Source organism: Hyla sarda (assembly GCF_029499605.1).
Source record: "Hyla sarda isolate aHylSar1 chromosome 1 unlocalized genomic scaffold, aHylSar1.hap1 SUPER_1_unloc_3, whole genome shotgun sequence".
NCBI lineage: Eukaryota > Metazoa > Chordata > Amphibia > Anura > Hylidae > Hyla > Hyla sarda.
In genome coordinates, this window is record NW_026607589.1 from 404,106 (window position 1) to 421,319 (window position 17,214).

At 44.0% G+C, this 17,214-nt stretch overlaps 2 protein-coding genes across 2 annotated transcripts in view; one reads left to right on the top strand and one right to left on the bottom strand.

Annotated features, from left to right (window-relative positions):
• Positions 1 to 17,214, top strand: part of LOC130298173 (uncharacterized) — a 308,559-nt gene that overhangs the window by 31,277 nt on the left and 260,068 nt on the right. The gene's annotated exons all lie outside the window — the stretch shown is intronic.
• On the bottom strand, positions 4,491 to 12,993 carry LOC130298159 (gastrula zinc finger protein XlCGF57.1-like). Its single transcript, XM_056551069.1, has 5 exons — positions 12,917 to 12,993; positions 10,794 to 10,920; positions 10,646 to 10,710; positions 10,005 to 10,479; positions 4,491 to 6,565 (listed from the first exon to the last, which is right to left on the bottom strand). Exons 1-5 carry the CDS (start codon positions 12,938 to 12,940, stop codon positions 5,394 to 5,396), a joined length of 1,863 nt encoding a protein of 620 aa, XP_056407044.1. The 5' UTR covers positions 12,941 to 12,993; the 3' UTR covers positions 4,491 to 5,393.

The window sequence follows — 17,214 nt, forward strand, 5'->3', positions numbered from 1 at the left end:
GGCACCAAAGGTCCGCAAAACCCCAAGGAGGATTTACGATAGAAAGCGGTTCTGTGAGCCGTATCCAGAGGTAATAAAGAACTCTTTTCCACCAGACGCCTCACTACCTGAAGGCGGTATCCACATTCCAGGCTTTAAGCCACATGGAGGGACGGTGGCTACCAGGTAGCTTGTGGCAAAGGCAGCACAGTGGCTGCGCATGGAAGCAGAACACAGAAAATCTCCAGCTGCGGAGCATCGGAGAGCTAGATTAAATAAATCCTCCAGAGGGATCTTGAAGACTACCCTGGTGGAGATGGGAGACCATACTGAAAGGGGCCTTGACACCCAGGCCGAAGCAAAAGCAGGAAGATCCTGCTGTCTCAAAGGCAAAGTTTGCCAAAGTCTCCACCTTCATGTCCGCTGGATCCTTGAAGGCAGCTGCACCAGCCAACGGCCAGGTGCCGGTCGGGCACGAAGAAAGAGACTTCTGGAGCCATGTCCGAAGTTCCTGGGTCCTTTAGATGGAAGGTGTATCTTATGGCCGAAACCAATGAGTACACCACATCAGGCATCAGTGCGTTCCTTTAAGTCGGAGGCCGAATCAGAAACCACATCTGCAAGTTCTCCAGGTGAATGGGAACGAGGCGAGACAGCCCTAAAAGAGGTCGGGCACAACGATAGGAAACTTCTGGACCACGTCCGAAGTTCCTGGGTCCTTAGCTGGAAGGTTTCTCTTTTGGCCGAAACCAATGAGTACATCACATCAGGCATATCCGTGTGGTCCTCTGAGTCGGAGGCCGAATCAGAAACCTCATCCACAAGTTCTCCGGGAGAATGGGAACGAGGTGAGGCAGCCCTGGAGGTTGGGCACGATTAAAGGAAACTTCTGGAGCCACGTCAGAAGTTCCTGGGTCCTCTAGATGGAAGGTGACTCTTGTGGCCGAGACCAATGAGTGCACCATGTCCGACATATCCGTGTGGTCCTCTGAATCAGAGGCCGAATCGGAAACTTCATCCACAAGTTCTCCAGGTGAATGGGAACGTGTGAGGTGGCCCTGGAAGAGGGGGAGACTGACCAGGTACGCGGGTCTGGAGAGCCAGAGCGGCGACCATGGGAGCATCCTCTGGGGGAGCGACGTTTGCTACAGGGCGGAGTAACGGAGCGATGCCTGTGAGGGGAGCGCCCGTGCCTGCCAGAAGACTCGGAGGATGAGTCAGATGAAAAACACCCCCATGATGCTGCGAGAGCATCAGTATAGGAGGAGAGTGGTACCCTCCGGAGGGCCTCTCCAATGCAGTCACCTCATAACAGGAGACCTGAGCCAAGTCGGATATAGACTGGGGGAGGGAGAGAACCCAGACTGGTGGTGCGGCCGAACCCAATGGGTCTGGTAGACAACCGGGGTAGAATAGCCGGGGGGTCTGGGGAGCAGACAAGTGGTTCAGCAGAAACAGACATTTTTGAGATACAGCTTTTACAGATATAATGAGTGGCTAACACTCCAGTTAACTGTTTAGGGGGAGCAAATGGGTTCAGCAGAACCAGGCATTTTGGAATTACAGCTTTTACAGACAAAATGATGAACTAACGCTCCAGCTGTCTGTGCAGCCCAAGTCTGTGACCCCAGGGCAGCTGCTGTGAGGAGAACTCCATTCTAGTGTAGACAAAGAAGGGAGAAATGCCGGCCAATAGCAAAAGAGGTGCGGGCCAGGAGCAGGGGCACTGGATTGGAGGCTAATTCGCGCCTCTCAGAAGCCCAGAGAGAGGGGGCGGAGCTATAGCACCCTCAGCTTCTGACAAGGTCAGTAATGGCGCCCACGCCCGCTCCTCTCCCCGAGCGCACATGTCATTTGCATATGCGCTTGCGGGGAAGCGAGCAAGACGCCGCTGGCAGCCAACTGCTGCCGAAAGCGAAAGTAAGCCGGCGCTTCATGCGCCCGCATAGTAAAAATGCCGCAGCTGTCAGCCGCTTAAAGAAACATACACACCACACACATATCGTTCAGGAAAGTGAAAAGTATGAATAAAGCTGTGCCCCAGTCCAAAAATGCTCCTGCTCACCCCAGCAATAAATATAGAAAAAAAAACCTGTCCGGGCCAGCCCCTGAGAAAAAGTGGGCAAAAAGTCAGGGTCTCCAGAGATTGCAAGGCTGCACCTAAGGGAGAAAGGGAATATATACTCACCTCAGTCAGAAGAACTTACTTAATGAAGTCTTCTATGAGGTCTTCAGTCAGCTTTAGTCACCTCCATCATGTCGGGCTACCATGTGCGAGCGAGGCGAGCAGAGAAATAGGGGGACCCGGACCCATGAGGTACAAGCCTAGGCGCTGACCGTTGGCGAGAGGGGGTTAACAGCACATATACGCAATGTCTGTGCCCCCTCAATCGCAATGGGGAGACAGTGAGCCGCAGTTCCTGAATCCCCACCTGAAAACATGAAAGAAAAAGGAATAAAAAACTAACATGTCCCTAACTAGGAAAATAATAAAACATAAGACCTGGTCTGGAGAGAACTCCAGACCATGTCCACCTCCTTAAGACACTAAGCTAAAACTGATTACCTCAGGTGCCTGTGGGCGGGTACACCCTGCTGGGAGGAGCCGACTTCTTTGTTGCCATAGTGTCGAACCTCCTAGTGACAGCAGCATATACCCATGGTCTGTGTCCCCCAATGGACCCAATAGAGAAACATATATATATTTTTTTACACTAACATGCTCTAGTAGACCTCAACTTTACCTTTTCATAAGGGGTAAAAGGAGAAAAAGCCCCCCAAAATTTGTAACGCAATTTCTCCTGAGTATGAAGATACGCCATATGTGCCCCTAAACTGTTTACTTGAAATACGACAGGGCTCCGAAGTGAGAGAGCGCCATGCGCATTTGAGGCCTAAATGAGGGATTTTTATAGTGGTGGACCCGGATGCAAGCGTTACACTTGTCTTCTTCACCAAAAATACTATACGCTAGTTTTCCCCAAACAGGGAGCCTCCAGTTGTTGCAAAACTCCCAACATGCCTGGACAGTCAATGGCTGTCTGGCGATACTGGGAGTTGTTATTTTGCAACAGCTGGAGGCTCCGTTTTGGAAAAACTGGCATAAAAGATGTTTTTTTTTATTTATTGGGGGGGCGGCAACAGTATAAGGGTGTAGTGTATATGTAGTATTTTTACTCTTTATTTAGGGTTAGTGTAGTGAAGTGTAGATGTAGTATTTTACTCTTTATTTTGGGCTAGTGTAGTGTAGTGTAGTGTTTTTAGGATACATTCACACGGGCGGAGATTTACAGTGAGTTTCCCACAGCAGCGGAAAAATAGCCGCATCTCAAACTTGAAGCCGGAAACTTGCTGTAAACCCGCCCGCATGAATGTACCCTGTACATTCACGTGGGGGAGGGGGACAAAACTACAACTCCCGGCATTAACTGACAGACCATGCATGCTGGGAGTTGTAGTTATGCAACAGCTGGAGGCACACTGGTTGGGATTGGGAAACACTGAGTTAGGTAACAGACTACCACAGTGTTTCCGCACCATTGTCTGTTTCCTAACTCAGTGTTTCCCAACCCATGTGCCTCCAGCTGTTGCAAAACTATAACTCCCAGCATGCATGGTCTGTCAGCGCATGCTGGGAGTTATTGTTTTGCAACAGCAGGAGGCTTACAGGTTGGGAAACACTGAGTTGGGAAACAATGTTTCCCAACTAGTGCGCCTCCAGTTGTTGCAATACTACAACTCCCAGCATGCCCAGACAGCCGAAGAAAATGTTGGGAGTTGTACTTATGCAACAACTGGAGGAGAACAGTTTGGAAACCACTGTGTAGTGGTCTCCAAACTGTAGCCCTACAGATGTTGCAAGACTTCAACTCCAAGCATGCCCAGACTGCCCAGACATGCTGGGAGTTGTAGTTCAGCAACATCTGAAGGGCCAAATGTTGCTGAACTACAACTCTCAGCATGCCTGGACAGTCTGGGCATGCTGAGAGTTGTAGCTGTGCAACATCTGGAAGGACAGTGGTCTCTAAACTGTGGCCCTCCAGATGTTGCAAAACAACAACTCCCAGCATGCCAGGACAGTCAAAGGCTGTCTGGGCATGCTGGAAGTTGTAGTTTTGAAACACCCAGATACAGCAGTGAAGATCACTTTGGCCGGAAGAAGCGTCAAGCTGTGACGTGAAACTAGTCGCCTCTGGTTGTGTGCCCCCACATCTCGAGAGCGGCTGCTCTTGCTCCCCACGTGTGTGACCGCGTTTTATTGTTCCACTCAGCCGGTGTGAATAAACAACAAGATTTGAATTACTGCATCCATTTGGTGAGTGCGACTTCTTTCCACTCATATGAACAGCATATGTTTTCTATGGGGATTTCCTTTTACGCTGGACAGTTCCTAAAATGGACAGAAATGTCAGCAGAGAGCACTGTGCTCGTGATGTCAGCAGAGAGCTCTGTGTTTCAAACGGAAAAGAATTTCCACTGTAGTATTCAGCAGCTAATAAGTACGGGAAGGATTAAGATTTTTTAATAGAAGTAATTTACAAATTTGTTTAACTTTCTGGCACCAGTTGATTAAAAAAAAAAATTTTCACCGGAGTACCCCTTAAAGGAACATTTACAATTATCTGAAGTAACAGATTTTACATCTAGTTGCATTTCACAAAACATTGTGGATTACAATATTCATTCATAAATATTTGGCAAATGTTATGTCGGACAGACCAGCAGAAAAATATAAATTAGAACAATGGAGCATAAAAACAACATTAGAAAGGCTATAAACACTAAAACAGTGAGTGAATCATCTAAATTCAGTGAAACTACTGTCGCGAGACATTTTTTAGGAAAACAACATAATGTGAAGGAAGTAAGGTGACAAATCTTAGAACAAATTCACACTGAAGGGAATGAGAATATAAAGCGCAGGCGTCTCTTGTAAAGGGAAGTATATTGGATAACCTACCTGGACACGATTTCCCCATCTGTAGATGAATTTATGAATGAATATTGTAATCACCATGTTTTGTGAAATGCAACTAGATGTAAAATGACTTATAAATCTGTTACTTCAGATAATTGTACATGTTCCTTTAAGAGAAATCCCTCGATTGTGAACAGGTGGCATCCCACCTCAAATATCCTGGAATCTCAGGCTCTAGTACACATGAGTAAGGGGGCGTTCCCCCGAAACGTCAGACCCTGATGGCTCCCGAACAATGAACACCATCTCTGCTGGGACGACTAATAACATCTGCAGCTTCCAATGTTACAGCTCCGAATGTTTTACCAAAATGATCGAATAAAGAAAAAACAGCGGCAAAGCATCTAACAGTGTCTGAGTATTTCATAAGAAGCTCAGATTGCATCGCTCATGGTTTCCTTTACTAAGCGGTTAATATATAGATGTGTTATCTGCATCATTTATTGCTCTGAATTGGCTTCTCTCCTGTGTGAGTTCTCTTATGTTTAACAAGATGTGATTGCTGAGTATAACATTTCCCACATTCTGCACATGAAAATGGCTTCTCACTTGTGTGAATTATTTGATGTCTAGCAAGATTTGATTTCTTAGTAAAGCAGTTCCCACATTGTGAACATGAAAATGGCTTCTCCCCTGTGTGAGTTCTTTGATGTATAACAAGATTTGATTTGTCAGTAAAACATTTCCCACATTCTGAGCATGAAAATGGCTTCTCTCCTGTGTGAGTTATTTTATGCCTATAAAGACTTGAATGACGAGTAAAACATTTCCCACATTCTGAACATGAAAATGGCTTCTCTGTGTGAGTTCTTTTATGCTTAATAAGACTTGAATGATGAGTAAAACATTTCCCACATTCTGAGCATGAAAATGGCTTCTCTCCTGTGTGAGTTTTCTGATGTTTCAGAAGACTTGATTTATCAGTAAAACATTTCCCACATTCGGAGCATGAAAATGGCTTCTCTCCTGTGTGAGTTTTCTGATGTTTCAGAAGACTTGATTTATCAGTAAAACATTTCCCACATTCTGAACATGAATATGGCTTCTCTCCTGTGTGAGTTCTTTGATGTACCACAAGGTCTGATTTCTGAGTAAAACATTTTCCACATTCTGAGCATGAAAATGGCTTCTCTCCTGTGTGAGTTCTTTGATGTACAACAAGACTTGATTTAAAAGTAAAACATTTGCCACATTTTGAGCATGGAAATGGCTTCTCTTCTGTGTGAGTTCTTTGATGTTGAACAAGACTTGATTTAAAAGTAAAACATTTGCCACATTCTGAACATAAAAATGGCTTCTCTCCTGTGTGAGTTCTTTGATGTTGAACAAGACGTACTTTAGAAGAATAACATTTCCCACATTCTGAGCATAAATATGATTTCTTTCCTGTATGAGCTCGTTGATGTCCAACACCCCTTCTGTGACCTTTCTGTGATGAATGAGAAGACAGGACCTGTATATAAGGATGAGATGACAGATCTTGGCTGTGAAGGGCTGAGGGTGTATCTGGGATAATGGAATGTTCTTCATATGTATCTTGTGTGATATCATCATCTGCTTTATAATCTGAAGATATAAGATTCTCCTCTGATCTCCTGGTACAAGAATCTGCAGAGAATAACACAGATTATATAATTGAGTATTAACCTTATTTACATTTTTCCATCTAGAGTCACATGAGAGTTTGTTTTTTGTGGGACAAATTTTACTGTGAAACAGAAAACAAATTGTGGGATAAAATTCAATTGAAATAAAATGTAATTTAGCAAATTTGGGATTTTTTCATCACCTACCATACAACGTGATGTCACAACTGACGTTATACTTATCCATCAGGTCAGTATCATCATCCAACTTGTAGAGTTTTCCTTATGTTTTATTTAAAAAATACTTTAACCCCTTAAGGACTTTTTAAGGGTTTTTTCACTTTTGTTTCTTCCACCTCACCTTCTAAAAATCAGAACGTTTTCAGTTTTCTACCTACAGACCCATATGAGGTTGTTGTTGTTTTTTGCGCTACCAATTTTACTTTGTAATGACATCAATCATTTCACCACAAAATCTACACTATTATGTAACATTCGGGGGCTTCCGTTTCTACCCAATGACCCAATGCACTTTTGGGTCAAAATGACACCTTCTCTTTATTCTGTATACGGTATAAGGATACCCAACTTATATAGGTTTGATTTTGTTTTACTTCTTTAAAAAAAATGGAACTTTTTGTACAAAAATTAGTATGTTTAACCCCTTAAAGGGCTCAAGGTTTTTCCACTTTCGGTTTTTCCTCCTTACCTTTAAAAAAACCATAATTCTTTAAATTTTGCACCTAAAAATCCATATGATGGCTTATTTTTTGCTCCACCAATTCTACTTTGGACTGACATCAGTCATTTTACCCAAAAATCTAATCATAAAAGAAAAAAAATGTAACAAAATTGAAGAAAAACGGCATTTTGTAACTTTTGGGGGCTTCCGTTTCTACACAGTACATTTTTTCGGTAAAAATGACAAAATCTTTTTATTCTGTAGATCCATGCGATTAAAATGATCCCCTTCTTATATAGGATTAATTTTGTTGTACTTCAAAAAAAAATCATAACTACATGCAGGAAAATTTATACATTTAAAATTGTCATCTTCTGACCCCTATAACTTTTATGCGCCGTGATGTGAAGTTTTTAGCGGTACCATTTTTGTATTGATTGGACTTATTGATCGCTATTTATTCATTTTTTCATGATATAAAAAGTGACCAAAAATACACTATTTTGGACTATGGAAATTTTTTTGCGCGTACGCCATTGTCCGTGCGGTTTAATTAATGACATATTTTTATAATTCCGACATTTCTGCATGCGGTGATACCACATATGTTTATTTTTTACACTTTTTTAAAAAGGGGGGTGATTCAAACTTTTATTAGGGAAGGGGTTAAATCATCTTTAACTTTTTTTTTGCAATGTTATAGCTCCCATAGGAGACTACAACACTGCACACACTGATCTCTTATACTGATCATTGTTATCCCATAGGACACTATAACACTGCACACACTGATCTCTTATACTGATCATTGTTATCCCATAGGACACTATAACACTGCACACACTGATCTCTTATACTGATCATTGTTATCCCATAGGAGACTATAACACTGCACACACTGATCTCTTATACTGATCATTGTTATCCCATAGGGGGCTATAACACTGCACACACTGATCTCTTATGCTGATCATTGTTATCCCATAGGAGACTATAACACTGCACACACTGATCTCTTATACTGATCATTCATACCCCATAGGATACTATAACACTGCAAACACTAATCTCTTATACTGATCATTGTTATCCCATAGGAGATAACACTACACACACTGATCTCTTATACTGATCATTGTTATCCCATAGGACACTATAACACTGCACACACTGATCTCTTACATTGATCATTGTTATCCCATAGGACACTATAACACTGCACACACTGATCTCTTATACTGATCATTGTTATCCCATAGGGGGCTATAACACTGCACACACTGATCTCTTATGCTGATCATTGTTATCCCATAGGAGACTATAACACTGCACACACTGATCTCTTATACTGATCATTCATACCCCATAGGAGACTATAACACTGCACACACTGATCTCTTACATTGATCATTGCTATCCCATAGGGGGCTATAACACTGAACACACAGATCTTTTACCTTGATCAATGGTTTCTCATAGGAAACCATTGATCAATGATTCTGCAGCTTGACTGCTCATGCCTGGATCTCAAGGACTGGGCAGTCATTCGGCGATCGGACACCAGGAGGCAAGGTAAGTGACCCTCCTACTGTTCTAGAGCTGTTCGGGATGCCACGATTTCGCTGCGGCGATCCCGAACAGCCCCCTGAGCTAACCGGTAATGTTTTACTTTCACTTTAGATGAGGCGTTCAACTTTGAACGCAGCGTCTGAAGGTTTAATAGTGTGCGGCACCGTGATCAGTGCCGTCCGCTATTAGCCACGGGTCCCGGCCTTAATGGTTTAAACTTGTTCTCTTCTGACCCCTATACTGTATTATTTTTCCGTATACAGGGATGTGTGAGGGTCATTTTTTACACTGTGATCTGAAGTTTTTATCTGTACCATTATTATTATTTTTTTATGTGACTTTTTGATCACTTTTTATACATTTTTTTAGGGTATACAAAGTGACCAAATATACGCAATTCTAGACTTTGGTATTTTGACCGTGCTGTTTAAATAACGTTACATTTTTATAGTTCGGACATTTACACATGCGACAAAACCATATATATATATATATTTTTTTTTTTTTTTTTTAATATGGGAAGAGGGGGTGATTCAAACTTTTATTAGCGTAGGGGTTAAAGGGGTACTCCCGTGGAAAACTTTTTTTTTTTTTTTAAATCAACTGGTGCCAGAAAGTTAAACAGATTTGTAAATCACTTCTATTTAAAAATCTAAATCCTTCCAGTGCTTTTTAGAGGCTGTATACTAAGGAGATATCCAAAAAAGAAATGCATTTCCTCTGATGTCCTGTCCACAGTGCTCTCTGCTGACCTCTGCTGTCCATTTTAGGAACTGTCCAGAGCAGCATATGTTTGCTATGGGGATTTTCTTCTGCTCTGGACAGTTCCTGAAATGGACAGCAGAGGTCAGCAGAGAGCACTGTGGTCATGACATCAGAGGAAATGCATTTCTTTTTTGGATTTCTCTTTAGTATACAGCCCCTAAAAAGTACTGGAAGGATTAAGATTAAGATAGAAGTGATTTACAAATCTGTTTCTGGCACCAGTTGATTAAATAAAAAGTTTTCCATGGGAGTACCCCTTTAAATCATAGGGGACTATTACATGCAATCCTTGATTACATACACTGAACAATACTGTACCATAGCATTGATCAGTGTTATCAGTACGCCATTACTCCAGCCTGATACTACTTCCCCCAAAAATAATTGCAGCCAGTTAACAAGAAGAATCTGTGACTGTTCTCTGCATTCAGTAGTTACTACTCACCTGGGTGGTTACCTGAAGGAATGTCCTCCTTATACTGCTCATCACAGCTCACATTTGTCTCCTCTTCTTCCTTTATGTCTGTAGCTTTAATATAGATCAGATCTTTCTTTGTAGGAATATCCTCCTTATACTGCTCATCACTGCTCACATCTGTCTCTTCTTCCTTTATGTCTGTAGGATTAACATCGATCAGATCTTTCCCTGCAGGAATGTCCTCCTTATACTGCTCATTACCGCTCACATCTGTCTCTTCTTCTTCTTCCTTTATGTCTGTAGCATTATTATAGATCAGATCTTTTTCAGTAGGAATGTCCTCCTTATACTGCTCATTACTGCTTACATCTGTCTCTTCTTCTTCCTTTATGTCTGTAGCTTTAATATAGATCAGATCTTTCTCTGTAGGAATGTTCTCCTCATACTGCTCATCACCGCTCACATCTGTCTCTGGAGCATTAATATTGTTCAGATCTTCTCCCTGATTCATAAGATGTGGAAGAAATATTGTAAAAGTCATCAGACAGTAGGAGAAGTCACGTGGGATGTTATAGATGAGCAGGAGATGAGGAGTCATGGAGGGTGAGGGGACTGACCACAAGAGCTTCACAGCCCTTCTACAGATCATAGGGAATATCTCCATCTACCTGATCATCCTGTGGGAGAAGAGGACGGGGACACCTCTCTGGTGCTGTTCTCTTACTGGATCTGACTGTAGGGAACACATACAGAGACTGAATTCATTCTTTACATACAAATAATGAGAGGACGTGAGTATATAGTCATGTCTATTACCTGGTGATGTGAGGGGCTGCTGATCCTCCATCATGACCTGATCCTTGTACTGATCCTTGTGTCCTTCTACATACTCCCACTCCTCCATGGAGAAATAGACCGCCACGTCCTGACACCTTATAGGAACCTGACACACAATGATACAGTCATCACCCCGACCCCTCCAGTGGTGTTACTGTATAATGTCCCAGCATTCCCAGCAGTGTCACCTCTCCAGTCATCACCGGACCCCTCCATTACTGTATAATGTCCCAGCAGTGTCACCTCTCCAGTCATCACCAGACCCCTCCATTACTGTATAATGTCCCAGCAGTGTCACCTCTCCAGTCATCACCAGACCCCTCCATTACTGTATAATGTCCCAGCATTCCCAGCAGTGTACCTCTCCAGCCATCACCAGACCCCTCCATTACTGTATAATGTCCCAGCAGTGTCACCTCTCCAGTCATCACCTGACCCCTCCATTACTGTATAATGTCCCAGCAGTGTCACCTCTCCAGTCATCACCAGACCCCTCCATTACTGTATAATGTCCCAGCAGTGTCACCTCTCCAGTCATCACCAGACCCCTCCATTACTGTATAATGTCCCAGCAGTGTCACCTCTCCAGTCATCACCAGACCCCTCCATTACTGTATAATGTCCCAGCAGTGTCACCTCTCCAGTCATCACCAGACCCCTCCATTACTGTATAATGTCCCAGCATTCCCAGCAGTGTCACCTCTCCAGTCATCACCAGACCCCTCCATTACTGTATAATGTCCCAGCAGTGTCACCTCTCCAGTCATCACCAGACCCCTCCATTACTATATAATGTCCCAGCAGTGTCACCTCTCCAGTCATCACCAGACCCCTCCATTACTGTATAATGTCCCAGCAGTGTCACCTCTCCAGTCATCACCAGACCCCTCCATTACTGTATAATGTCCCAGCAGTGTCACCTCTCCAGTCATCACCAGACCCCTCCATTACTGTATAATGTCCCAGCAGTGTCACCTCTCCAGTCATCACCAGACCCCTCCATTACTGTATAATGTCCCAGCAGTGTCACCTCTCCAGTCATCATCAGACCCCTCCATTACTGTATAATGTCCCAGCAGTGTCACCTCTCCAGTCATCACCAAACCCCTCCATTACTATATAATGTCCCAGCAGTGTCACCTCTCCAGTCATCACCAGACCCCTCCATTACTGTATAATGTCCCAGCATTCCCAGCAGTGTCACCTCTCCAGTCATCACCAGACCCCTCTATTACTGTATAATGTCCCAGCAGTGTCACCTCTCCAGTCATCACCAGACCCCTCCATTACTGTACAATGTCCCAGCAGTGTCACCTCTCCAGTCATCACCAGACCCCTCCATTACTGTATAATGTCCCAGCAGTGTCACCTCTCCAGTCATCACCAGACCCCTCCATTACTGTATAATGTCCCAGCATTCCCAGCAGTGTCACCTCTCCAGTCATCACCAGACCCCTCCATTACTGTATAATGTCCCAATAGTGTCACCTCTCCAGTCATCACCAGACCCCTCCATTACTGTATAATGTCCCAGCAGTGTCACCTCTCCAGTCATCACCAGACCCCTCCATTACTGTATAATGTCCCAGTAGTATCACCTCTCCAGACATCACCAGACCCCTCCATTACTGTATAATGTCCCAGCAGTGTCACCTCTACAGTCATCACCAGACCCCTCCATTACTGTATAATGTCCCAGTAGTGTCACCTCTCCAGACATCACCAGACCCCTCCATTACTGTATAATGTCCCAGCAGTGTCACCTCTCCAGTCATCACCAGACCCCTCCATTACTGTATAATGTCCCAGCAGTGTCACCTCTACAGTCATCACCAGACCCCTCCATTACTGTATAATGTCCCAGTAGTGTCACCTCTCCAGACATCACCAGACCCCTCCATTACTGTATAATGTCCCAGCATTCCCAGCAGTGTCACCTCTCCAGTCATCACCAGACCCCTCCTTTACTGTATAATGTCCCAGCAGTGTCACCTCTCCAGTCATCACCAGACCCCTCCATTACTGTATAATGTCCCAGCAGTGTCACCTCTCCAGTCATCATCAGACCCCTCCATTACTGTATAATGTCCCAGCAGGGTCACCTCTCCAGTCAGCAGCTCCATCATCTTGTTGATGAGTTCTCGGATCTTTTGTTCATCCCTTTCCTCATGTATCAGGGAGTGAGGTGGAGGCCCCGGGATTGGACTCAGGGTTCTTCCCGGTCCTTCACACACAGGGGCCCGACAGCGCCCACTAGAGGACTTCTTCACTACTGTGTAATCCTGTGTATGGAGAGACACATTAATATCACTACATACATTCCCAGAATCCCTCACCTCTCCAGTCATATCCATCTGTTATAACATAGATAAGAATGAGGTCATGTGACATCACTCCCAGAATCCCTCACCTCTCCGGTCATATCCATCTGTTATTACATAGATAAGAATGAGGTCATGTGACATCACTCCCAGAATCCCTCACCTCTCCAGTCATATCCATCTGTTATTACACAGATAAGAATGAGGTCATGTGACATCACTCCCAGAATCCCTCACCTCTCCAGTCATATCCATCTATTACATAGATAAGAATGAGGTCATGTGACATGACTCCCAGAATCCCTCACCTCTCCAGTCATATCCATCTGTTATTACATAGATAAGAATGAGGTCATGTGACATCACTCCCAGAATCCCTCACCTCTCCAGTCATATCCATCTGTTATTACATAGATAAGAATGAGGTCATGTGACATCACTCCCAGAATCCCTCACCTCTCCAGTCATATCCATCTGTTATTACATAGATAAGAATGAGGTCATGTGACATCACTCCCAGAATCCCTCACCTCTCCAGTCATATCCATCTGTTATTACATAGATAAGAATGAGGTCATGTGACATCACTCCCAGAATCCCTCACCTCTCCAGTAAGCCGGAAGAGTATCTGTAGGGTGAGGTTTATGATCCTGTCGGCCATCTTGTTCCTGTCTCTCTCCATGGTTGATGGGTCATCCAGGAGAATTTTCTTATATAGAAGATATCAGCAGAGGATCCTGGATTGGAGAAACCTGAAGGGAAGAAGAGGAGACGATGATAAACCGCACCAGATTCTATGGAGAAATAAAATCCATTTCCTGGAGATAATCTGGGGAAACATCTGAGGAGACATTATAGGAGTTTTCAGATTTCTCTATAAAACAAAATCCATTGTCCGAGGGCTGTAAAATAAGAGACTAGAGCGCACTCCCCTCTCCCGTCCAGTGGTGGCACTCTGGTCCTCCAGGTCTTCTGAGGTCGCTCTCCCTGCTCTGCTGAAGACGTTGTGAATCCATTTCTCCTAATCTCTGAGGCTGCGGTGTATTCAGAACATCTTCATCAGAGCAGGGAGAAGAATAGAGGGATTCAATATGACATTGTCCAATGAAGAATACTGAAATGTGTCCACTAGGGGGCACAATATACATCACAATTACATCAGGATTTTATGTGAATTGTGATATGTCCCCCGGAAGAACCTGCTATTACCTGCAGCAGAGGCCGAGCATCATATACCGTTACACACGCAGGGTCTGGGCCACCACCGGAGTCAGTGTTTCCCAAGCAGGGTGCCTCCAGCTGTTACAGCATTTGTCTGTCAGGGCATGCTGGGAGTTGTAGTTTTACAACAGCTGGAGGCACGCTGGTTTGGAAACACTTAAGTAATAATAAGGGTGCGGGAGAACCTTAAAAAACCTGATGCTTACATAGTCCTGTATGGAAGAAGTGGCTGATACCCGGAGAAAAGAGACTGACCAGGTGACAGGATGGGCGGGTAAGTGACCTGATACCTTCACCATCCAGACATCCCCTGGGGGGCAGTATAGGCAGGAAATCAGGCAAACAACCGCTGGTCGGCACGGCGCTCCCTAGAGAAACAACCGCACAGCGCCATGTCTAAGCCACGCCCACCTACATTATTTTATTACATAAATGGGATATAAACTTATTAGGGGAGGGGCTTCTATTACAAACCCTGAATAACGCTCTGCCATAGTGATCAGTGTTATCGGTGCTCGGCTTATACAGGCTGTGGAGGTGTCTGTATACTTAGAGCACCGATCTGAGCACAGAGCACGGTAAGGGGCCCTGCGGCCGTCATCTCAGCTGATCTAGACTCCGCCCCCCAACAACTGCATTTTACTCATTTTAGATCCTGCAATCAACTTTAATCACGGAATCTAAAGGGTTAATGGTGATGAGCGTCATTAGTGGTGAGTCCTGGCTGCTTATAGCTCCTGAGCTCACCTCAAAGTCCCATATGGGGCACAGAATGTAAATATACATCGTGTCCTTAAGGGTTAATAATAAACATCCCCAATAATCCAGATCTGATGTTGACCGCACACACATACCTGTATCTGTAGAGGAGCCGTGTACTTACAGGACCTGCGATGATGTCACCGTCATGTGATCAGTCACATAGAGGAGGAGTCACATGATCAGGGGCTGCTGCTCCGAGAGATCTCCACACACAACACAACAGCAGTGACTGCCCCACCAGGACCTGCTCTGTATCTGCTACATGCTGGAGGTGTAGGACCTGTGATGATGTCATAATCATGTGACCAGTACATTTGAGGGGCAAAGTATAGCAGTAAATATGTGACTGTGGCCGAAGGACCTGTGGGGAGGATCATGTGACATGAGTGGGCGGAGGTCAGCAGTGCAGGATAGACGGGATGGCGATTTAAGTACCTGTGAGAATGGTCATGTGACAGCAGAGTCCCGATTGATCACATGACGGTGACATCATCGCAGGTCCTGTAAGCACACGGCTCCTGTACAGCTCTGCAGGTGGAGGTATGTGTGTGGTCACATGTTGCTGTTAGATGTTTTTTGTACTATTAACCCCTTCAGAACCCGGCAGTTTTGAGTTTTAACCCCTTAAGAACACAGTGATTTCTCTTTTTAATGTTTTCCTTCTCTCCTTCTAATAGCCATAATGATTGCAATTTCCTCTTTATAAACCCATATGAGGCTTCTTGTTCTTGTTGTTGTTGTTTTCAACCCTGATTTGTACTTTGTAATGACATCACTCATTTTACTGCAAAATCTACAACAAGGGACAAAAAAATATTATTTGTGGGGTGAAATAGAAAAAAAAAAGCTATTTTTAAATTTGGGGTCTTCTGTTTTGACGCAGTGCACAATACGGTAATAATTCTCTTTATTCTGTAGGTCCAAACGATTACAATGATAAATGATTTATATAGGTTTTATTTTAACACTTTTAAAATATAAAACAATTCGAACTTTTTGTACAATAATGAGTCTGTATCAGATTTTCCTACCTTGTCCCCTATAACTCTCTTATTATTCCGTATACGGGGATGTATGAAAGTCATTTTTTGCGCCGTGATCTGTAATTTTTATCGGAACCACTTTAGTTTTGATGATACTTTTTGATCACTTTTTAAGAATTTTTTTCTGGACCATGAAGTTGTATTTTTTTACGTTTACGCCATTGACCGTGCGGTTACACATATGTTTAGGTTTATTTTTGTTTACATTATTTCATTTAAGAGAAACAAATTGGTAAATGGGGAAGATTCAATCGTTTATTAGGGGAGGGGCTTATTCATATTAAGTTAATGTTCTATTTACCTTATTTCCAGTTTTTTAGTCCCTGTAGTAGACTATTACATGGAATCTATAGATTACATACACTGATCAATGCTGTGATGCTGAGGCTGCCTGCAGGATTGGAGCGTCGTTCAGACAGCGTGGAGCGAGGTTAGGGACCTCCACACGTTCTCTCAGCTGATCGGGACCCCGCTATTTCACTGTGGGTGTCCTTATCAGCTCCACTGAACTACCGGAAATAGATTTTTGGCATTGGTGATGTCCGGCATTAGCAATGAGTCCCAGATGCTGATAGCAGGTAGGTCCTAGGGACTATGAATCGTGCTGAACTCCTGACTGTGCTTCATAGACTGGCAGCAGCCTCCCTCCCCTCCAAATCTTATCACTTTAATGACAGGAGTCCCTGCTCTGAAAGGGGTTTCCTGCACAAGAGCAGAAGATATGCCAGATTTGATGCGTCTCCTGCTCCGGAGCTGGGCCCATGGCTATACATTATATACCTCCGGCCCAGTCAGCCATGAAGGAGTTAAATGGTGGTGATGCATTGCCACTTAACTTTTCTGGGGCCACACACTATACAGATAGCTGCTTATTGTCCCTTCTACTCGCTGGGATAAGAACAACCAGTCTAGCTAGGGTTAAGTGGCGCACAGCACTGCCAATTCTATCCTTAGGGCCAGACAGTAAGCAGCCATCTATATAGTCCCGGGGGAGGGGAGCAGTGATACTATGAAATATCACTTAACTCCTTACACTCCATGGGACGGGCGCTT

Coding starts and splice junctions, on each gene's coding strand:
- LOC130298159 (XM_056551069.1), bottom strand. CDS start 12,940: ATGATGGAGCTGCTGACTGGAGAG. Junction 10,921..12,916: donor TGGAGCTGCTGACTGGAGAG/GTGACCCTGCTG, acceptor ATTGTGTGTCAG/GTTCCTATAAGGTGTCAGGA. Junction 10,711..10,793: donor GCAGCCCCTCACATCACCAG/GTAATAGACATG, acceptor TGTTCCCTACAG/TCAGATCCAGTAAGAGAACA.